The 24087-nt window shown below is 36.7% G+C and overlaps 1 protein-coding gene across 6 annotated transcripts in view; it reads left to right on the top strand.

Annotated features, from left to right (window-relative positions):
- The first annotated feature begins 210 nt into the window (after window positions 1–210).
- Window positions 211–24087, top strand: part of LOC131050477 (serine carboxypeptidase 1) — a 32216-nt gene continuing 8339 nt past the window's right edge. Inside the window, exons 1-12 of one of the 6 annotated variants that reach the window (XM_057984668.2) lie at window positions 1216–1405; window positions 1644–1658; window positions 4935–5120; window positions 5299–5444; window positions 6034–6110; window positions 6293–6415; window positions 6673–6775; window positions 6905–6942; window positions 7061–7162; window positions 11452–11532; window positions 11632–11868; window positions 12559–12624. In XM_057984668.2, coding sequence (XP_057840651.2) covers window positions 4978–5120; window positions 5299–5444; window positions 6034–6110; window positions 6293–6415; window positions 6673–6775; window positions 6905–6942; window positions 7061–7162; window positions 11452–11532; window positions 11632–11868; window positions 12559–12624 — 1116 coding nt within the window. In that variant the 5' untranslated portion in view covers window positions 1216–1405; window positions 1644–1658; window positions 4935–4977. Of the gene's footprint in view, window positions 348–1215; window positions 1406–1643; window positions 1659–1767; window positions 1793–1832; window positions 1988–3699; window positions 4854–4934; window positions 5121–5298; window positions 5445–6033; window positions 6111–6292; window positions 6416–6672; window positions 6776–6904; window positions 6943–7060; window positions 7163–11451; window positions 11533–11631; window positions 11869–12558; window positions 12625–24087 lie in introns of those variants that run through there. The other 5 variants (XM_057984669.2, XM_057984667.2, XM_059220850.1 and 2 more) reach the window with 5 other exon arrangements.

Raw genomic sequence — 24087 nt, 5'->3', positions numbered from 1 at the left:
CGTTAAAATTTTTTTTTGAAATTTGTTCTTAAATTGTTGAAAATTTTGACTAATTAAAATCATTCCCCGACTTCAAGAAATATCTTCGGTAAAATCGATGAACAATTTTGCTCGCCAAGAAAAAAAATAACGCAGCAAAATGTCGTTTCATTCTATCGTTTTCCAAATCCTTCCGTTCATGGAATTTTCACAGAGTTGGTATCATTTCGCTAATCATTTTGCTATAAACAACTATCATTTTGGAAGACATGTAAATGGATCCAAACCTCTCTCGATCAACATCGCAATCAGCCTAAAAGTTTTGTCATTATTTTGTATTTTCGAGGTCTTTCAATTCAATTCATCTGGTGAGTATATTTTATTTTTTTGCTTTAATTTGGAAAAATTTAGCGCGAATCTTAGCTTTACAGATCGTTTGACTGGTTTTTAGCTTCAATTCGACTGTCTAGATTTGGTCTTTGCTAGGTCTTTTTCACGCTTTGCAGATTCAGTTTCGATAAATTTAGAGCACATTTTGGCTTTACTAATCATTTTCAGCTTCAATTTCTGCATTCTTAATGATTTCGGACGCCGAAAGCTGTATAATTTAAATCGCTTAGGAATTTATAATATCATATAAAACTTTGACAAATTTGGAGCATATTTTAATTTTAGTTGTTTTTATATTAAATTTGTATAATTAAATCATTTCGGAGTCTGGGTGCTATTTACCATAAATCGGTTGGTAACTTACATCTTTTTCTTCAATGACGACAAATTTAGAGAGATTTTAGCTGTCCTCGTCTTTTGGCTTTGCGTTTTCATGGATCGGATTTGAACTCTTCTGATTTTTTCAGCATTGCTTTTTCAACGATGGCAGTAACTGTGCAATTTACATCGCCTAGTAATTTGCATTATTATCTTCAGTTTTGGCAAAGTTAGAGTAGATTTTGGCTTCTTTTTAATCCCTAGGAAATTTTTTGAACATATCTTTAGGTAATTAGGATTTCATCTTCATATTTGACAAAAAATCAGCTGATTTTTTTGGCGTGTCGTCGTCATCATAGAATTCAAGCTTGTTAGATGCTAATTACCTTTGTTTCGTTGGGTAGGGACAGATTAGGTGTTGTCTACACTATCTTATACCAAATTACACTTTATACGTCAAATTATTCTTCTTCACAAGTTTTTTATGATATTTACGATGCCATGATTTGCATACAAGCATTTGTTTTGTATTTCCGGAAGGCACTTTCTCAACTTTGAAAACGACAGTTCTAGGAAGGCTTTAGCATACGGAAACGAGAAAAGTAAAGCATTCATGTGCGCTTGAAACTGGCGGGCCTCTTTGAGGCGAAGAGTTTTGACAATCTTGACTAAACCGTTTCATTGCACCTATAGTGTGAAATTTAGGCGTCTTTCTCAGGTACTGTGACTTTCGTTCAAGTAAAGAAATGTGGAGTGTACTTGCGTGTTGAGTCTTTGAGACACGATTAAATTGGATTTTTCAAACGACGGAAGTTCTTAGGCACTATATTTTATTGTATATATTAATTGCACTCAGATGAGCTGAAATTCTCAACCATCTGCAATATTAATTTAAAGAAAATTTTTGCAATATGGAAGCTTCTGATGTAGAGAAACTTACATGATATAGGTTTCAGGATCTCAATTTACAGGTAAATCTTTGCTACTTCAAAGCTCGGTTTAAGAAGTTGGTAAATATATAATATTTCCGCGACTTGTAGGCAAATGCTGCTCAAGATTTCGTAACTTGAGGTTTTAGTAGCTGCTCTGATCTTGGCATATGTAGGTAAGTATAGCAACTAAAAAGCTTGGTGATTAAGAGGTGGCGACCCTGTTACTATACCTGTACCCACATCTCCTTGCAATTGTGTTTAGATTTAATATAACCATATTCTTATCCATAAACTCCATCATCATGTATAAAAAAAGGTGTCCTGTCTGATCACTCTTATCCCACGGTTTCTGAAATAAAGTATATACGGTAAAGTCATACAATATGTAGGCATCTGCTTCTTAAGTTTTGGTAGATTGAAATTTTTATGAATAAGATTTTAGATTTTTGTAGAGCTTGGTTTTATAAGAAACTTTCTGTATTAAATCGTGTAATTGTTTCTAATTAGTATTTTAGATTTTTAGCAGTTTCTTTATCCCTGCATATAGAGATAAAGTCTATTGTTAAAGGATATACCATGTTTGGCAACAAGACTGGTCCGGTTTTATTTATTTTAGTCATTAATTTAACTTCTTTTTTTTCAGTGGAAGGAGATTAATTCTAGTAAATCCAGTCAAGCATGAAGGAAATTCAGTTATACTTGGTCGATTGAAGAAGCTTAAGCGATGGTCCTATCGAGTCATGCTATAATAATTTTCTCAGCAGTTTTTTTTTGGATAGAGGAATTGAGGGAGTATATTGGGGCCTTCGCTGATAACAAAAATAAGGAGGAAAAATTCTTTGATACAAGTTTGACTGCCTTGCTCGAAAGCCCAGGCAAAAGGAAGAACAAATGGAATTCTTTTGAGAAAAAACATACTAGAACCAACAATGTCTCTCCTACTCAAGAGCGGCTTCAAGCTATCTGAAAACTCCTAGTAAGAGAGGTAAGCAGCTGTAAGCTTAGAGCCAGAACTATGAAAACCCAAATCCATAACTTGATCTGAAACTAAAGCCCATGGGCTCAAGACGAGGGCTGCCTCTTTTCCCTTCTGGAAAGAAGAGCTTCCATGGTCCATTGAGGGCTCAGTCCAATAGATTCTTTGGCATCTAAATACATGCCCTCTGCTTTCAGGTTGAGGCTGAGGGAGTCTTTAGAGATAGGAGGGGGAATCCTAAACCTTTCATGGCCTTTGAAGAATCCCTTCTCACAGAGAAATCTAGTGCAATCACCGCGTCCTCCAAACCATCTTCCAAAACTAAAATATTGATGACATTATCTTGAATAATCTATCCATAGTTGCTTGATTTCCACGATCAATCTCTTCTCTGGCTTTTTAAGATTTAGACTTGCAGCCACACTTTCTTGTCATACCACAATTAACTTTTGTTTTCCTACACTTAGTTTTGGAGACGATGAGTATTTCTTTAGGCATGTAATCGTCTTCAAATTCATTGAAGTCCAAGAAATTTGCATTTTCACCTTCTAATTCTCCCTCCCTAGAGAAACCATTGACATCCTTGATAATCTGAGAAGCCACTGTTGTGCTCAAATCATAAGTAACCAGCTGAGAAGGGGGTTGGATGTCCATATTGTGATTCACCATATATTAGCCATGGTTTCTCCAGATAAATTCAAGGTCTGTCTTTCTTAGCATAGGAGTTCACTTTTGGAGTTGAACCTTCTCTGGGGAGAAAGACTTGGGAGAGCGGCAATCTTTCCTCAAGTGACCCATTTGGTTGCATCAGAAGCAACGAAATGGAAGCCCGTCATGTTTATGATTTGTATCCAAGAGGCATGAGAAGAGTGAACCAGAATGGAGTGTAGGAGTAGAATGGAGTGTAGGAGACTCCATTGGTGCCTTTTTCCTCTTTCAAAGCTTTCATGGGGCCTCTGGCACATCATAAATAGGAGCAGTAATGGATTGCTTCCTTGTAGGGGTTAAGCCAATGGTCCCATGGAGGGTAGCTCCTGTAATTTTTCAGCAGATGTTGCTGATAAATTCTGGGAGCAGTTTGCAGGTAGCCAGATGTTATTTAAGATTTGTAGCTCTCGTATTCAGTTTATCTTAATTTGGTATCCATAACTACCACTTTGAATTTTTTCCCAAAATCACTACTCAGAAACTGCAAGGTGCAAACCTGCTTCCTAAATTTGCTAAGCGGGTACTGCAAACACCCAGACCCTTCTTCCAGATGCTGCTCAATGTCTCCTACTAAAATCCCAGCCTGCAATTTTGAAGGGCAAGATTGCCTATTTTAAAGTTTCACAGAACAATCTGCCCCAGCAGGATTAGTAGTTTTAGCCCTGTCCATGGGATCATGTTGTAAGCTTATGAAATCATAGAACAAACAATTTAGAATTGCTTTCTCAAGAGAAAAAGCAGAACCTTTGGGGATCTTCAGTATAGTGCCTAAGAGGAAAAGCCCAAGGGACAAGGAGGGTCTACTTACTATTCTGACTGCTAAACAAGTAGGATTACATAATCCCTTTGAAGACCAGTAAGATCTATGGACCTGAATAAACTACAGTAAACTTAATGAAAATCCTTGCCTTTTATGCCATTAAGCTGCCCTTTAGGATAAAACTGATAACTTAATCTCTGTTTCCTAGGTTGTTGCAGACTCTTTCTCATCCTCACAAGCAGTAGCCTATGTCCTCTCAAAACTGATAACAAAATTACATTGCCTGCTATACTCTGCAAAATTTTGAACTGCAAAAGCCGAGAAAATTTAGAAGAAACATGTCCATGAACCTCGCCATAGTGTGTGCTGAAAGTATCAAGTTTAAGTATTCTAGGGATAAATTGTAACTATTTGTAGGGAAAGTTTGACTGGGTGTTAAACTGAGAACATCAATCTTTGAAGTCAAGACTTAGCAATCTATTGGATTCAAAAGAATTTATATAAACAAAATATGAATTATTATTTCTTTAGAGAATGGATCCCCGAAATTGTTTTCACTTAGACCTACAAATCTCTCACGTTCTTCAAAATGTGTGTTCAAGTTTTAGCAGGCAAACAGCTAAGGATAAAAATAATTAATTTTAGATTGCTTTACCAAAATGGGTCTTAATGTTCATGAAAATATTCCAATTAGTGTTTAGCATTTAAAGCTAATGCTGCAGCATATCATGCAAATATTTTACACGAGCTACTATCTTTTGCAAAAAGCTTTAGGCCCTGTGAGGTTAAGGTAAAAAATATGATTTGAAGTAAAGATTTTACTATTCGGTTTATTTTTGAGTAATTTATGTTAACATATTTGTTGTTGCAGCCAAATTCCCATATTTAGGGCACTCCTTGAAGGCAATTTAGCAATGACTTCTGGCAAGGTTGTCTTAACATGGTACTTCCTTGCATTGGTGGGTTTTCAATATTATGCACTTGCAGCACCACAAAATGCACAGATCACATCTGTGCCTGGCTATGACGGCAGTTTTCCCTCAAAACACTATGGAGGGTAGGGATGATTTGTTAAAATGTTCCTCATTGTCAGACAGGACTGAAATCATAAGCTACTCATTTGCCTGAATTTGAGAACTGTATGATTGAGACAATATTTCTGACACTTATTCATTGTTATGGTTTTCAATACTGTTGCTAATAGAACTTCTATTGTGCATGTTTTTGATTTGTAGATACATAACATTAGACGAGGCTCATGGGAAGTATCTGTACTATTATTTTGTTACATCACAAGGAAATCCAGCCAAAGATCCTGTTGTCTTGTGGTTGAATGGTGGTCCAGGTTGCTCAAGCTTTGATGGTTATGTTTATGAGCACGGTTAGGATCCTTGATACATTCATTATTATAATATTATTATTTATATAGTATTCCCTCAATAGATTTTTTGTTTGTTTCTAATGACTGCACTGATAAATTTACTTCCTTTGGCTTAGATTCAGAGGTCTCAAAGGCAACCCTTCTGTGAGAATCTGCACAGTATTTAAACCTGGTCTCATATCTTAACATGTCTAGACCTAGCATTCCTCAAGCTTGGAACCCTAGCGGGTTATCTACCAGCCAAGTGAACTTCACCAGTGTAACATGGCCCAACTGACTTAAATTAGATATCTTATACATGTCACTAGCAAATTTTCTAAATGAAAAATAGTTTTTGACTTTTAGAACTTGAGGTATATCATTTGTCTTAAACTGTTCAGATTGTCTGCTCGAGTTATGTTCTTATTCCTTCAATCTAGATGTCAAAGTTTTGACATTGATATTAAGTTTTTCTAAAGATTCTGTGGTATGTAATACTACTCATATAAAAACCTACTAATTCAGAGATTTTGTTGCTCTTGAGTACAAGAAATTGATAATATTCAATCTAAAGTGTTGCAGTTATAACTGTAAGATCTTGCATTTGCAGGTCCTTTTAACTTTGAAGCTGTAAATGGTTCTGGAAGTTTGCCCAAGCTACACCTTAACCCATACTCCTGGTCAAAGGTCTAGTGTCTGTTTGAATTGCATATATGTGTTGCTTGTAGATATTCTAAATAATGGCAGTTTTTAAGGTAGAATCAGAAGCCACTTGACGTTAGAATTAAATTGTAGGACATGAAATGTCTGCATGTTGGATCTTCAAGTTGAGAACTTTTTACCATTTATGTCATTATTTTCTTATACAGGTCTCAAGTGTCATCTATTTGGATTCACCATCTGGTGTTGGCTTTTCATACTCTACGACAGTCAATGACTATAATACTGGAGACTTTCAGACAGCTAGAGATACGCATGCTTTCCTTTTAAAGGTCCTAAGCTGTTCTTTGTAAACTAATGCTATGATTTACCAGTAATTATAGATACTGAAAGGAAGGTAGCTGGTTAGTGTGGACCAGCGATAAGGCAAGAGGGGACAAGTTGGAAAAATTATTTTTAAATTATAATTGTAGTATAGAGATATTTGACATGAGTTATAGAAAAGAAGAACAATGTGTTACACAGGCAAATAGTTTACATATCATGGATTCTGGCTTTGAGAGAAAGCTCATTTAATTTGTGTAATCAGTGGTTCGAGGAATATCCAGAGTTCCTTTCAAATCCATTGTTTATTGCCGGAGAATCATTTGCTGGAATCTATGTTCCAACTCTGGCATCAGAAGTATCTAAGGGTATGCTAATTGGGTGGTTCATTTTAATACATGCTTTACTTTTTTTGGTCTTTTGTATAGAGTAAATTAAACCTATATCTCATACCGTTATACAATTTGTGAATCTCTTGTGATTGTGTTATGTTACAGGAATTACAGCTGGTGTGAAACCTATTCTAAATTTTCAGGTCAGAACCCTTCAAGGATCTTACCATTTTTTTTTCTATTGTAGAGAAAATATTGGATCTTACATATCATGCACCATACAACAATTATGATGGCATTTTATTTTAAAATGATTTGCAGGGCTATATGGTAGGAAATGGGGTCACAGACCCTACATTTGATGGCAATGCACTTGTGCCATTTGTTCATGGAATGGGTCTTATACCAAACTCTCTATTTGAGGTACTTTCTTCTCTTTCATTTATAACATATTTCCATGAACACATGAGCATATTCATAAGAACTGTCTGATCTATCTACAAATGGCAGTTTATACTTGTATGACTAGGAAATTCAAACATTGTGATTCAATAATAAGCCTAACCACAAAAAGCCTTAAAAACACAATGAATTCCAATCATAACAATGGAGAAACGAAATGAAAGCAAACTAAATCATAATGCAAATATTACCTTATGCAAACAATTCTTTGGCCTCCATTGCTCTTCTCACTTTCTATGCTTGGTTGTATTGTTTTGCTCTCAAAATTTGTAACACTAGTATTGCATTGTGGGTGCAAGAAAGCTCAAAGACTGTGGTTGTTGATAAGATTGCTAACCTGATAATGATTGATTTCCTGATATCAATCAATGATTGTGATCTAAGGAGAAGGTTTGATGATTAATGGTTGAGATTCGTTGAGAGGAATTGATAGAGAGTTAACTGATTGTGTAATGGAGATTGATTGATAGTTAAGTGACTTGATTGGTCTATTAAGTGAAATGATGAATCTATTAAGTGGATTGATTGATCAGTTGAACTTGAAGCGAGTGTTAGTTGAGAGGTGGAAGTGAACACTTAATTAGCATTAAATAAATAAAAATTATTATGTGAGAGATAAATAAATAAATAAAATAAAGATTTTATTTATTTTAGATGAATATAATTTTGAAAAGTGAGTAATTAAATAAATTAAAGAATTTATTAAACTATAGGAGACTAGAGGAAAAAGAATTAATTAAATAATTAAAAATTATCTAATTAATGTGCATGATAGAAAGAATTAGAAAAAGAATTAAATGAATAAATTATTTAATTCATGTGCTTGAGAGAAATAAATAAAACAATAATTTTATTTATTATTTGAAGAAATTTATTTAGAAAATGAATAATGAAATAAATTGAAATAATTTATTTAATTATATAAGAGAATGTTAGCTAATTAAATAATTAAAATTATTTAATTAATACGCAAGGTGTAAAGTAAATAAAATAATTAAATAATAGAGATTATTTAATCATCATAATTAAATAATAATAAAGAACGAAATTTGAAATTTGAATTGGATTTAGAAGAATAGTGTCAGCTTAATTAAATAATAAAATTATTTAATTAATTTAGAGGAATAGCGATGGACAATTTTTAGTGTGTACAATACTCATCAAAAACTTTGAAAAGAAACTAGAAAATATATCCAAGAAGTCATCATAGTATTGTTTTACATTTGTATGTAATATATATTTCAGTCGTGAGTTATCAGTGATCATATGCATTGTTGAAGAGTCCCTAACCAAAACTAGCTAATGTTTTGTGAAATTGATCAGTGATCTTACCCGTTTTTGGAGTGGTCCTGTATTCTATTTAGCTGATTTCTTTGCCATTATAAACACTCTACTTTGTGTTGCATTCGTTTGAGAAGGAAAACATGTGGATTTAACCCTCTTCACATGCTCACTCTCTTTGTTGGGCATGTATGGGGGAAAAATGACAAGTTCACAGGCTTAAAAGAAAAGCATTTGTATTCTATATCATCATAGAATATACATTAATGCTGTTATATTATGAGACAAAGAAGCACCTCCCATAGAGTTTTCTTCAATAACCCACACTTTCATGGGCCCTCTTTTAAACAAAATATCTTAGAACTTGATCCAAGTCAAATGTGAAGACTAACTATTAAATAGCAATAAAAAACCAATTTCATAAACTCCTCTCAATGTGATGTTCAGTGAATGAATTTATGTATATACGATACACAGGTCCATGTATAGTATACCTTTATTGCTTATGCAATAAATGAGGAATTGAGATATAAGAATCATTAACAATTAGTTTCACAACATTAGGTTTTGACCCCTTTATATGTTATACCTCAATATGCTTGGTGTGGGAATTTGACACATGATTCTTTGAAATTTTTAAAATATTTTTACTGGAGCAAGTCTTAACCAGATAGCCTAATGTGCTCAACTTTGTACTCTGTGCTAGTCAATGAAAAAGCGACTTTAGGTTTTTCTTGGTACTGTACCAAGACACAATTGCTGAATCAAGACTGAAGCGATTTCTTGAAGATGGCCTTCTGCAATCTCTGTAACCTGCTAATTCTCAGTTTGAGAACTCCCCAAGTCTAATGTTTTCTTTTCGGCCATACTACATAAGTGACTTGCAACTATCTGAACACTTGCTTGATGGCTTTATCAGGACTTTATCTGGGATTTGTCCAAACTCCAAGCAACATGCCAGCTGGATACAAGAAATTATGTCAATGACAGTTATATAAATAAAAAGTGGTAGCTAGTTGTCTACAAAGCCATCATTGGTTTCCCTAACTATATATTTCCATTTGTGTAAGTGTTGGTTTGCATCAATCCATTGTGAAACTTTTGATGATTTTGCATCTTTACACGTCCTTAGAACTGAAGAGTTAGCTAAGATTCAATCAAACCTTTACTTCTAAGTTGCCGTTGCCAAATCAAAATCAGAATTGGAATTGGGTATGTGGGTACAGTATGCTGGTCTGAATTCTTCTAATTATTGGTTCACAGAAGAAAATCCCCCATAGAGCTGAGAAGAACCCTAACCAATTCCTATTCCCTATCCTGGGAGGGTCTTTGAAGGTAATTTGGAGCTGGGTGCTCTCCTTGGTGCCAACGCCATAAACAACTCCTCGATTTCAGATGTAGATAGGGATATTCAATGAGATTTCCTTCCAATCTTTATTGGCACATGCTTTTGGAGCTTTTGTATAACCTTCGTTACTGTTTGTTAGTGGCACAATGCTTTATTTTGTCTTAAATACTTTTATTGTTTTTGTTTTAAGGTTCTCTTTTCCGAGAATTTCTATTGTTAACTTCTGTAACCTCTAGTCTCATTGACCTTCATTTGGTCATCCATGGATATTAATATAATTTCTTTCTTTCTCAACACCTCCAACGTTTACCTCCTCTTTGAACTCCTTGGATTCCTCAAATATTTATGGCATGTTCTTAAAAATGTATGATTCAAACTCTCTTGTAAAAGTCATATATGAAACTAATGAAGTATTGTGTGAATTTAGGGAGTTCTACAGGACACGTATTGATAACGAATACTTACTAGTAAGATTTATTACAATCACACAGCACCAAGATTAAAAGTAGGCAAAAAGCAAAACATCTAAAATGTAAGATGGAAACTTTATAATGTATACATCAAAAAAATTATCCTGTAAGAATATCCCTATCACACGCTTTTTATTATAGAAATATGACATAACAGACAAATAGAGAATACATCATTAATTTCACTTGATGATGTGCAATCCTCTTTTCAATAAAAACTCCTTGAAATCTATAGAAGTCTCCCAATATCAATGTTGTTTATTGTATACAATCCAACAATAGAAAACATGGGAGTATGTGAGAGATTACAACAATTGAGAAGCAACAAACCCTGTTAGACAACCCATCATAATAAAATATTAAGAGCAATCTTGCTACCCGATAATTCTCATACATTTGATTATAAAATATATTGTTAAATTCATACTTAGATTAGCATCAATACAAAAACATAACTTATAACTTGAAAGTGTAAAGTTATTGATTAGGGAGGAGGGATAGCACTAGCAAAATGGGAGGGGGCAACACCTTTTCAAGCAGCCACCTTCACATTGGTCTTCACTGTTCACAACTGGATCAATTGCTTGTAAATGTAAATTCACACTGGAACATCAAACCAGGGAGCAAATGGTTCTTCCATTTTTGTTAGACTATCATTATGAGAAGGGTACAGTTTGTTTGGGTGTGTATTCTTGCAACTTAGATCATAATTTTAAGATGGTAACATCATCTAAAATGAGATTTTCAACTTTATGCATCCATCCACAAATTTGTAGCACAGAACACAATTTCCTCAATCAAAATTGATTATAATTATGCATTTCAGATGAAAATTGCTACCTTTCCTTTGCACAAGCTGTCATCATGATATTTTCCATGTCCTTATTTTTTCCAACCCAATTCAAGTTTATGTTGGGATTGTGGAATTATGTTACACTGATTTAACTTGTAGGACATTAGATTATTTATTGCTGAGTTACAATCTATTGACATATAAGTAGAATCCAAACCTAATAAACTAGAAATTTAGACTACCTTTAAACTTAGCAACACTGCTTGCATGCATCAAGAATCAAGCACTTATAATAGTTTTTATAATATTCATATTGTGTCAGTCTCTTGCCTTTGGTAAATTGTATTTGTTATTGCAGGAAACACAGGATGCTTGCAAGGGAAATTACCGGTATTCTACAAGTGCAAGTTGTTCTACGAAATTAAATGAGATTGATGAGGTCACAACTCTTTCTGGACTTATTTTTCCTTTGGCATGGCATTCTATTTTATTCATCAGCAAGTATTTGACTATAACTCTGTTGTCTTAAAAAGTGCAGCTTGTTTATAGGCTTAATGAATATGACATTCTTGAGCCATGCTACCATGAGACAGAAGTACAAGACATTGTCGTTAGCCAACACAACTTGCCTGAAAGCTACAAGCAATTGGGTGAGACTAAAAAGCCTCATCCAGTAAGGAGGAGGATCTTTGGTCGTGCTTGGCCTCTCAAAGCACCAGTTGCAGATGGAATTGTTCCAACATGGCCACAGCTCTCTGAAAGTGTCCCTTGCATTGTAAATATTTTTTTCTATATTCTTAATTTACTTCCAAGGACGTATATTCCTCTACAGCTGTTGAATTTATAGAAATTGAATCACTTACAGCTTTATAAAAACAGAAAACTGTTTCTTTTGAAACTAAAACATAATTCTATGACATGCATACATGCCTCTATTAGATAGCATGATCATTAAAGAACTCATTGTCTCGTGATGCACACAGAACTTCACCTGAAGAAGATTCATTCCTGGTTATGTTGTGTGCATTATCATAACTCTTGTGAAAGCTGTCCAACATCCAGAAGACTTGTTCTCTATTCTAGGTTCATTGGGCTGTGTAAAAAAATACTATTTGAATTTGCATAAAATTGTGTTCTCAAGTTATGAGATTTTTCAGCAGGTTCCTTGACTGTTATAACTTACAGCCCAAATTAAAAGTATACCAAATTACTAATTGCAGAACCTAAGAAATTGAATATTTAACTATTTCATACATTAAATAAAATCTGTTTAACTCAAATTAGAATATATACAGAAATGACTATGGCAATCCTCTAATTTTGATCAAATTAGTATTAAGGCATTTCAGTACATTGATGCTGGGTGTTATGTTTCTAACAATTTTGCCATTTAATAATCATAGATTTCTGCAGATGCGTAATTTTTTAATATCTAAGTATGTGTAATTCTGTCTTGCAAAACCAGGATGATCGGGTTGCGAAAGTTTGGTTAAATGATGAATCTGTGAGGAATGCCATACATGCTGGGACGGTACGCTTTCTTTAATTCCAAATGGTTAATAATTATTTTGAGACAATTTCTTATTAGAGTCCCACTAGGCATTAACATGTAGGTATTTTGAGGCCAGATATTTTAATCTATGGCCATATCTATTGATCATCTACCCACTAGCAGTTACTATTTACATACCCTCCTCGCATGCCCTCAGAGGAGATCCTCAACAGGACTATCAGGGAGGATATATACCTACAAAACATTATTGTCATTTGGACATCTCATCTGCAATTTCTTAGCATCAAGTTGAGTTTTTTGCTACACATTTCTTATAGATTGTAAATGGAATTATCATTCAACCTAACTATTTCCAAGATTATTGGTTACATGAACTTGAGTATTCCCCCTAGCCAGCTGATGATAAGGTTTTACCTATTACAAATTTGAGGCTAGATCTCATATGCTGTGGGGACATAGGATCTATCGTCTTGCTAGCAAGTAAATTAGTTGCTGTGATATTTCTCACATACCCAATGGGAAGCAATGGGAACTTGCAACAGCGGGAGAAATCACTGTGAGATTGGTGATTTTCCATTATGTTTGAGGGGGGAAGCTCCATTATAAGATTGAGGATTTTTTGGTTTTTGGTACTTTGAACTGGAAAGTATGGAAAGGAAACAAAAAAAGGAAAGAACAGGAAAGAAACAAAGAGTACATGCAAAATATAAATACGAGATCAGAGTTCAATCCTACATACACCATGAACAAGATGAAAACTAACTATTCTCAGAAAAATACAAGGAAAGAATGAAGAAAGGCTTCTATATTAAACATAAGAATAACATCAGAAATCACACAGAGAAAATAAGGTAAAAAGTCCATCTTATTCTGAAAGATCCCTAAATAGGTCTTTTGATGCCCTGTTTTAATTTTAATTTAATAAACTATATTTGGGGCCTTTTTGGTGTTCTTAGAGACTAAACAGAAGATGCAAAAGAGTTTGTTTCTTTTGTGTTGTTTTTTTGGTGATGGGGTTTGCAACACATGACAAGAAACAACATAAAAATGAACTGTAATCAAGAGATCAGCTTCTGATTTTTATATGACAATAGATTACAATCATCTAGAAGTGAAATAACATTCACATGTACAAGAAGAAAACATACCAAAGATCCAGTGCTAGGGTTTGAGGCTGGTTTGCTATCCAGAAAATGGATACAAGCTGAGAAGGATGGTGTAGGAGCAGATTAGTGGATCCAATTTGCTTATTCTGCCATAAGATGAATTGCCAATAACAAATTGGGCAAGAACCCAATTACCAGCTGGAAATCCAACCTTTGCCAGGCAAAATTATACAATTTTGACCTTTTCCCACTGTTTTGCTCACCCTGATCACAAATCTAGTCAGTTGACTGTGATTTCTTCCACACTCCCCTTTCTAATCCCAACAATGAGATCAAGCACAAGAAATGGAGTTAGAACCCTCCATTTAATTTTAAATTGATGCACAACCTTCTAGAATGGTACGACCCTGCCTGGAATGGTACGGCTGCAATTATGAAACCCACACTTGCTGCAATTTCAAGACAAACTGCTCAAAACTGATGTATTGTACCTAATGGTGATTGCTGGGCTGGTTTTGTTGCTAAATTGACCCCCAATGGGTCTAGACAAGGCACATCCTTGTCCACATGGGCAAATTAGTGGGTACACCTCCACTACCAATGCAGATCTGAGGGTTTACGTCCTCCAAACACCCTGCAATTTATGCTGCTAATGCAGAGCAGAGAAAAATCAGAAATAAAATAATAACATAATCCCAATTCTCTCCTCCAAAATGTCTAATAACCTTTTCCAAAGAGTGGCGTATCCCTAAATGGAATATCCCATTGGAATCCAACTCAAAAGGCATCTTCCTTGGCATCTTTTGGGTCCACGCAGCTTAAAGGCTTAAAGGCTTTTAAAGAATGACATGGCAAGGGTCCCACCATGCCATGTCATTTAAGTGATTTGAGCAAAGGGGGTGTTGACATTAAAGGGGCCACTTTATTAAAAGGTACGCATAGCACTTTATTCAAACATAAGCCTTCATTAAAAAAAGAAACTTAGGCTTATAAAGTAACTTTATAAAAGTTACATTTCCTTATTAACTTTTGACACTTAGAAATTTTTAAGTGTCTTTATTCATCAAATGCAATGTGGGAATTGCATCAAAAAGATGGGGACATGACAGTCTCCCCTTCCCGGATTTGCTTGCCCACAAGCAAAGATAGGGCTGGATGCTTAAGAATCTCTTCTCCTTCCCAAGTAGCATCCTCAATGGGTAAATCTTTCCAACTAACCAAATATTCCTTGATCACCCTGTTCCTCAAATGCCTCTCTCACTGTTCCAAAATCTCAACAGGAATCATAACCAGTTTGCCTTCATCATCCAACGGTGGCAGTATTGGAGATGCTACAATACCTTGACCAATTGCCTTTTTGAGGCATGATACATGAAAGACATTGTGAATCTTACTCTCAGGAGGAAGCTCTATCTCATATGCTACGTCACCCATTCTCCTCAGCACTCTATAAGGCCCATAAAACTTGGGCTTCAACTTCTCAGCTCCCTTAACCTTAACCGAGCTTTGCCTATAAGGTTGAAGACGTAAAAAGACCATATCCCCAATCTCAAAATCCCCAATCTCAAAAGATCTCTCAACTCGATGCCTATCAGCATACATCTTCTGCTGATTCTGAGCTTGCTGAATATTGTTCTTGAGAGATTTTAATATATCTTGATTCTCCTGTAACCAATCCCGAGCCAAAGGCACTCTATTATCAGCCAAAGCTAAGTCAGCGAACGTCATGGCATCATAACCATACAGTGCATGAAATGGGGTCATCTCAATGGACATGTGGTATGTAGTATTATAGCAGAACTCCCCCAAATACAAACAACGAACCCATGCACGCTGCTGTCCGGAAACATAGTTACGTAGATACCCCTCTATCCATTTGTTGACAATCTCTGTCTGGCCATCCGTCTGAGGGTGGTAACTAGTATTGGGAGTCAATTCCGTACCAACGAGTTTGAACAACTCTTGCCAAAAGGCACTCATGAACCTACTGTCACGGTCACTCACAATGGTCTTTGGAAGACCATGTAATCGGAAGATCTCTCTGAAAAACAAATCAGCAACCTGTGATGCTGTGTAATTTGATGCTATGGGAAAGAAATGGGCATATTTAGTCAATCTGTCCACCACAACATAAATGCAATCTTTCCCTTGGACCTTAGGAAGTCCAGTGATGAAATCCATAGATATTCCAATCCACTTTTGATCCGGGATGGGAAGTGGTTGCAGCAGACTAGTAGGGTGTGTGTTTTCAATTTTATTTTGTTGGTAAGTAAGACACTCACGCACATGCTATAGAATATCACTCTTAAGACCCTTCCATGAGAATCTCTCCCTGATTTGTCTGTAAGTTTTTCCATATCCCTGATGTCCTGCTGTTGGAGAATCATGAAATGCATGCATAATCTGATTTTTAAGTGTGGATTCAGGTACTAAATAAATCCTTCCTTTATAGTAAATGATATCATCAACAACCGAATAACTCTCATCCTGAATAATCCCATCCGTGACCTCACATGCAAACTGATTCTTTGAATACTCTACCAACAGCTGAGATTTCCAATCAGCTGAGACTTCACATAAGGAACATAGGACAGCAGATGAAGGTCTCCTAGATAATGCATCAACAACAACATTATTCTTCCCTTTGACATATTCTATGTCAAAATCATATGCTTGGACCTTAGAAACCCATTTTTGCTGCCTTTCACTGAGATCCTTTTGCTCCAAGAAATATTTTAGACTATCATGATCAGTTCTCACCACAAATTTGCAGCCAACTAGATATTGTCTGAATTTAGTCAATGCATGCATAATTGCAAGCATTTCCTTGTCATAAGTAGAATAAAGTTTCTCATTGAGTTTCAATTTCCTACTCCCATAAACAATGGGGTGATGATTCTGCATCAATATAGCTCCCACACCTTCACCCGAAGCATCACATTCCACTACAAAGGGCTAAGTGAAATCAGGTAATGCTAAAATGGGACAAGAGCTCATCACCTCCTTAAGCCTGTCAAATACCACTTGTGCTTCCGGAGACCAACCAAAAGCCCCTTTCCTTGTAAGATCTGTCAATGGTGTTGCAAGCTGTGAATAACCTTTGACAAATCTCCTGTAGTATGCACACAGACCAAGGAAACGACGTAACTCAGATATGTTCTTGGGTGGTGGCCAATCAACAATGGCCTGTATCTTCTCTTGATGCACCTTAACCCCATCTACACCAATCACATGACCCAGATATAAGATTTCAGGTAACCCAAAATCACACTTTGACAATTTGGCATACAGTGACTGTGATTCCATGATACTCAAGACCTCCTCAAGATGTAACAAGTGTTCTTCCCAAGATCTGCTGTAAATCAAGATGTCATCAAAGAACACCAAAACAAACTTACCTAGCTGCCTGTTGAACAGATGGTTCATACAAGACTGAAAAGTGGTAGGAGCATTAGTGAGGCCGAATGGCATCGCCAAGAACTCGTAATGACCATAGTGGCATCCGAAAGCAGTCTTCTGAATGTCTGACTCTCTCACCTTAATTTGATGGTACCCTGAACGAAGATCTATCTTTGAGAAGTACACTGCCCCATGTAACTCATCTAACAACTCTGTAATACGAGGAATGGGGTATTTGTTTTTAATGGTCTTCTTGTTCAATGCACGGTAGTCAATGCACATTCTCAGAGTGCCATCTTTCTTCTTCACAAGAATGACTGAAGAAGTAAATGGACTAGAACTGGGTCTAATAAACCCCATATCCAGAAGTTCCCTGATGGTCTTCTCAATCTCATCCTTATAAGCCTTGGGATGTCTATAAGGTGTGGTCAAAACTGGCTTAGCATCCTCAAGCTCGATGACATGCTCAAAACCTCTATCAGGGGGTACACCAGATGGAATGTCTCCAAACACCACTCCATGCTCATCTAAGATAGTCTGAATATCAATGTGAAAAGTCCTCTCATCCTTCACTGGTGACTTCCTAGATGATACAAAGCATTGAGTAGCCCAAATAATATCCTGGTGTCTGAAAATAGTTTCCATTCTGTGAGAAGAAACCACCTTAGGACCTCCATCCGAACATGCCCTCAGAATGGTCTTCTTACCACCCTTCATGAACTCAAGTTGCATCTTACAATGATCAATAATGTACCTGCCAATACCCTGTAGCCACTGTGTACCCAGAACTACATCATAGTCCTCCAACCGTAGGACATGGAAGTCATCAATCAGGGTGTAGTCCTTCATCTGTATCCGCAACTGTGGCACTCTCTTAGTGCAACCTAAGATAGCTCCATCCGCTACCTTCACTCCAAAACCAGAAAACTCCTCTGGGGTAATACCATACCTGTCAATCAACTCCTCACTGATGAAGTTGTGTGTAGCACCAGTATCAACTAGACACACAACACGCTGCCCCTGAATAGTACCCTTAAGTCTGAAAGCATCAAACTTAGGGTATCCTGAAAGTGTAGCCACGACAATATCAGCCATATCAGTACCCTCATGAACATCTAACTCAATCTGAGGTGTCTTTTGATCATCATACTCATCATCTGGATCTGAATCAGCAACATGGTCCTCATCACCATCTGAATGGACCTCAATAAGATGGACCTTTCCCTTTCCACTGCATCGGTGACCAGGTTCCCAAGGCTCCTTGCAAGTAAAATATAGTTTCTTCCTTCTTAACTCATTCCTAAACTCCGGATCAAATTTTGGGGTTTATGAAACTGAGAAGTCTTTTGGAAAGGTTTAGAGTTCCTAGTGAAGTTTTTGTTTTGCTGGAAAGTGGATGGGGGAGGAGTAGTGTCAAGGTCTAAGGTAAGCTGAATGGCCTCCTATAGTGTCCCAGGCCTTAAAGCCTTAACCAATCCCCTGAGTCTCTCATGTAGACCCTCAATAAACAACATAACCACTCTCCTATCAGGCATCTCAGGAACCATCACTACTATCCGCTGAAACTCATTAATATAAGTTTCCACATGTCTTGACTGCCTAAGTAGAGCTAAGTCCCTATAATACAGCTCTATATCCTTCCTGTCAAACCTAGCAATCAATCTCTCGGTGAACTCAGTATAAGAGTGAATAAGAGTATGGTTTTGCGTAACCAAACCATGGTGCCACCAATCATACGCAACTCCATCCAGGTGTAAAACAACAAACTGTATAGCCTCATCTTCAGTCATGGGTTTCAGGGATAAATAGATGTCCAATTTGTGGACCCAAGCTCGTGCACTGGTAGAACCAACACCATCAAATGTGGACATAGAGAGCTTACCAGTAGCTCTCCTTAGATCATTATTCCACTGTTGTCTGGGCCACTTGTCATTCGGAACTCGGTTAGCATCCCTACGCTGCATACAGTACTGATGTAAGGGAAAGGCATCCCTAACATGCTGTGGTAAAAGTGCCCACTCATCACTGGCTGCCATGACAGTGTCCTGGAAGGTGATTCCATTATGAGGCTCAACCAACGGTGGTACATCTCTAGGAGTGAACCATGGGAGCATAGGCCTATCCACTGTCCTAGTATGGGTCCTGTCCCTCTGTGGTGAGATGGATGCATTACTCAGGGAAGATGGAATTCTACTGCTGCCCCTACTGCCTGCAGCTGATACTGTCCTGCTATGGCTCCTATGCCTTCTCCTATTATTTCCCAAATCCATTCTGTCAAGTGTGTCCTGTAACCTGTTGATTGCTTCAACAATTCTTGGCTGTGCTTCAGCCAAGCTCCTCATAATCTCATCAGGATTGAGTGGAATTTGTCTCTCCTGTCTGGTTGGGCTCCTCTGTCCTTCAGGTACATCACCCATATTAGTCTCAAAGGGTGGTTCTGTGACAAAATTTAAATCCACTCTAGGTCTCCTGCGTGTGTAATATCTATAGGTACCAAATCTGCCCCGCTGCGTAGAATTACTCTGATGATCCCCAGGCTGGCAGGATCATGGCTGTGATACCACTGAAAGATCCCTAAATAGGTCTTTTGATGCCCTGTTTTAATTTTAATTTAATAAACTATATTTGGGGCCTTTTTGGTGTTCTTAGAGACTAAACAGAAGATGCAAAAGAGTTTGTTTCTTTTGTGTTGTTTTTTTGGTGATGGGGTTTACAACACATGACAAGAAACAACATAAAAATGAACTGTAATCAAGAGATCAGCTTCTGATTTTTATATGACAGCAGATTACAATCATCTAGAAGTGAAATAACATTCACATGTACAAGCAAAAAAAAAAACCAAAGATCCAGTGCTAGGGTTTGAGGCTGGTTTGCTATCCAGAAAATGGATACAAGCTGAGAAGGATGGTGTAGGAGCAAATCAGTGGATCCAATCTGCTTATTCTGCCATAAGATGAATTGCCAATAACAAATTGGGCAAGAACCCAATTACCAGCTGGAAATCCAACCTTTGCCAGGCAAAATTATACAATTTTGACCTTCTTTTCCCACTGTTTTGCTCACCCTGATCACAAATCTAGTCAGTTGACTGTGATTTCTACCACACTCCCCTTTCTAATCCCAACAATGAGATCAAGCACAAGAAATGGAGTTAGAACCCTCCATTTAATTTTAAATTGATGCACAGCCTTCTAGAATGGTACGACCCTGACTGGAATGGTACGACTGCAATTATGAAACCCGCACTTGTTGCAATTTCAAGACAAACTGCTCAGAACTGATGTATCGTACCTAATGGTGATTGCTGGGTTGGTTTTGTTGCTAAATTGACCCCCAATGGGTCTAGACAAGGCACATCCTTGTCCCACGTGGGCAAATTAGTGGGTACACCTCCACTACCAATGCAGATCTGAGGGTTTACGTCCTCCAAACACCTGCAATTTCTTCTGCTAATGCAGAGCAGAGAAACATCAGAAATAAAATAATAACATAATCCCAATTCTCTCCTCCAAAATGTCTAATAACCTTTTCCAAAGAGTGGCGTAGCCTTAAATGGAATATCCCATTGGAATCCAACTCAAAAGGCATCTTCCTTGGCATCTTTTGGGTCCACGCAGCTTAAAGGCTTAAAGGCTTTTAAAGAATGACATGGCAAGGGTCCCACCATGCCATGTCATTTAAGTGATTTGAGCAAAGGGGACGTTGACATTAAAGGGGCCACTTTATTAAAAGGTACGCATAGCGCTTTATTCAAACATAAGCCTTTATTAAAAAAAAGAAACTTAGGCTTATAAAGTAACTTTATAAAAGTTACATTTCCTTATTAACTTTTGACACTTAGAAATTTTTAAGTGTCTTTATTCATCAAATGCAATGTGGGAATTGCATCAAAAAGATGGGGACATGACATATTCTCCAAAAATCAAACATGAAGTCTCAATCCTCTTTCCTATACATACTATGCAAAAACATTAAAAAAAGGAAGACCTCTTCCTAGGCAGATTTTTACAATATGTAGGCATAAAAACCTTTCATTTTCCCTCTATAATTGTTCACCTTTGTATTTAAACTTTTTACATTCCTACCCTCAGATTTACAAATGTTTAAAAGAAATAAATAAAAACCCTAATTGAACAGTCAACTCCCTTTTGAGACTTTTCCTCTTTTTGATAGTTGGCAATCTTTAGTTCTTGTAGAATTTACAAAAGGTGAATCCTTGTGCTGGCCAGGTAGAGCAGACTTGGCACTTGCCAAAAAATTTCTCTAGCAAGTAACTCGGCAAAAAATTCTTAAGGACTTTTGCCGAGATTTTGGTGTGTTTTTTCAAAAAACGCGGCACGTCTTAGGCATTAACTTGGTGAGTCTTTACCCAATCAAAGAAAATCATTCTTTTTGAAACATTTTATAAACAAAAAATTATGTCAAATACCTAATTTCTCCCTTAAGTGATAAAATTCTGAAAATGGTGTGCAACATTATAAAATACCATCATGGGTTGGGAGCCTTTTCTTGATGGCCAAGACCTTGCAAATGGCTAGGCAAGACCCCCCCCCCCAACCATGCCCCTACTCTTGTTGGAATTGCTTAAGTTGAGTAGTTGTACTTCTGACTACTCTTTTGTTTGTGGACTCTTGCATTGAGTTTTGGGATTATTATTCCATTCCATTTTATGTGATCTATTATTTTTAAATAATTTAATATAGAAACTGCACTATTCATCATAAGATATGCTTTACAATGCTGTTAATTTGATAAGATTATTACACCTTTTAATTTCCTTCAAGATTGTCAATTTCCCTTTCAATCCTTGGACTCATGAATGGTAAAGAGAGCATTCATTTGCTGTTGGTACCATACACTTCAATGTTAGTTCCTTGTGAGCATAGTTTTTTTTTTGTCGATAATAAGAGTTATTTTTATTGCTTGTAAAGAGAAAAGAATTAAACCATAGATTCATCCAACAAACCACCCAGCTTTCAAAAACCATCCATTCCCTGCCTAAACCACCCAAGGAAAAAATCCCCCTACAAACCGCTTAAAACGACATCATGAGCTCAAAAAACCACTCAAAGATACAAAATTACAAAGTATTTAACAAAACCCCATAATCCTGCCCTGGTTTAAACCAATTTCAACCTAACCAATTACAGGGCTACAACCACCAAAATACAATTCGCAGCAGAATTTTTTTTTAAACAAAACCATCTACCCGGGACTAGTCTCAGGCTTTCAAATCCGCCACCTTCCTCTTGTGCGACCGAGAAGCCCTGCATTGCACGAGTCCCGCCTCCAACTGTTCTTGGTTCAGCTCCAGCTCCACCTCCATCAATTGCACGAACACATTCAAAGCCTCCCATCCCTGTCAAGCTTCCTCTTTGCAACGAGCTTTGTACCTCCCTTTCGGCCACCATACAAAGGCAATACACTTCTCGAAAACTTCATGGTTTGTATTTTCAATGCCTTCCCACACATTGTTGGTTCCCAAATCAACAGATTCCTAGTCCTAAAGGAAAAGCCTCTAACTCATCAACAAACTCGGAATAGGATTTGGCCAACGAACGAGACTTAGTCACAATACTGAGATCTCCTGCACTTTTGGCTCTGCGAGATCAAGGCGGGTGAACTTATGTAATGTCTAAACAACTTTCATCTTCAAATACTCATGACATTACAAAATACAGTAGATCATCCCAATGAAAAGATACTAAGGAAGATGGATAAACTCCTGATTTTGGCTATAACCTTAGTCTATAAGCATCTAAGAACTCATTGAGGTTGGGTTCCTACACTACTCCTACTCCTAATGCAGAAAATAATTTAAGAGATTTTGAGATAAAACTGATTCTGAAAACTGAAAACAATAACCATGATTAGTGCCTTATCAGGGCAGCAAAGTCAACTTACAACAAAAAGACATCACAATCTAATAGTAACATATAACTAGTCATTGTTGAGAACTAATGCATTGCATAATCACCATCTGTTGTAACTTTATTGCAGCCATACTTGAAGATCCTGCATGCACATGACATTATTTCTCATCTTATCAAAGCATTTTAATCTCTTCCTTGAAGAGAAGCAGAAAACAGATGAACATCAAGCTTGTTGGGACAAAATAAAATGATCCTTGATCATATATTTCATGAAATACTGTTGTTACATGCTGGAGAAAACCACAAAAAGGTAAATTTATACATTGCTTACATCTGGTTACATACTATTCAAGCATAGAACATCTATATGCTGGAAATAAAACTCTAACTAGCATTATAACTTTGCACTATATCTGGAAGCCCTGCTTCTAGAATGTTTTTTCTTTTAAACTACATTCAAAATCCTAATAACTGAGAAGAAGAGAAAACTAAATACAATAAAGAAGAAACCCTAAAAGAATCTCCAAAGGATGACACATCTTTTTCATTGAAATCTTCCATTCATCTCTTTGCCCATTGACCAAGAGGTCCCAACACACATCAAACCCAACTCTAGGAACTGCCCATTCAAGAATTGATTCCATCCCTTCCAAGTAATCCTAAGGCACAATTGCAACCATTACATCCTTCACAATTGCCACCGAATTTTCCAAATCCAGACCCCACGCCATTATAAGGGAATACACATCCATATTTGTTTAATATCTGTGTCTTAGATCACCAAAGCCCTCACCTGAAATCAGTTTAACACATTTCACCAATCTATCATCCTTATACAGAAACATTCCTTTAAGCCTTCTTTATGACACAGGGCCGAGAAACGGGCATAATTGCTTCCTTGTCTTCAACGTGAAATTTGCTTCCATTTCCCTTATTCTGCAAGAAACTACCTTCCACTTCGTTGTTTCACATCTATTTCTCCACAAAACACTCAACCAAAGCATCAAGAATGAAGAGAGAAATGAATTCGCATTAAAACAACCACTACGAACACCTAAAATTGCCATTAATGCCAAGTACGAAAACAATGCCGCCACCTT

Source organism: Cryptomeria japonica, chromosome 1 (genome assembly GCF_030272615.1).
Source record: "Cryptomeria japonica chromosome 1, Sugi_1.0, whole genome shotgun sequence".
In the NCBI taxonomy this organism is placed as follows: Eukaryota; Viridiplantae; Streptophyta; class Pinopsida; order Cupressales; family Cupressaceae; genus Cryptomeria; species Cryptomeria japonica.
The sequence above is the reverse complement of the archived record's forward strand: the minus strand, read 5'-3'. Positions and strand labels throughout refer to the sequence as shown.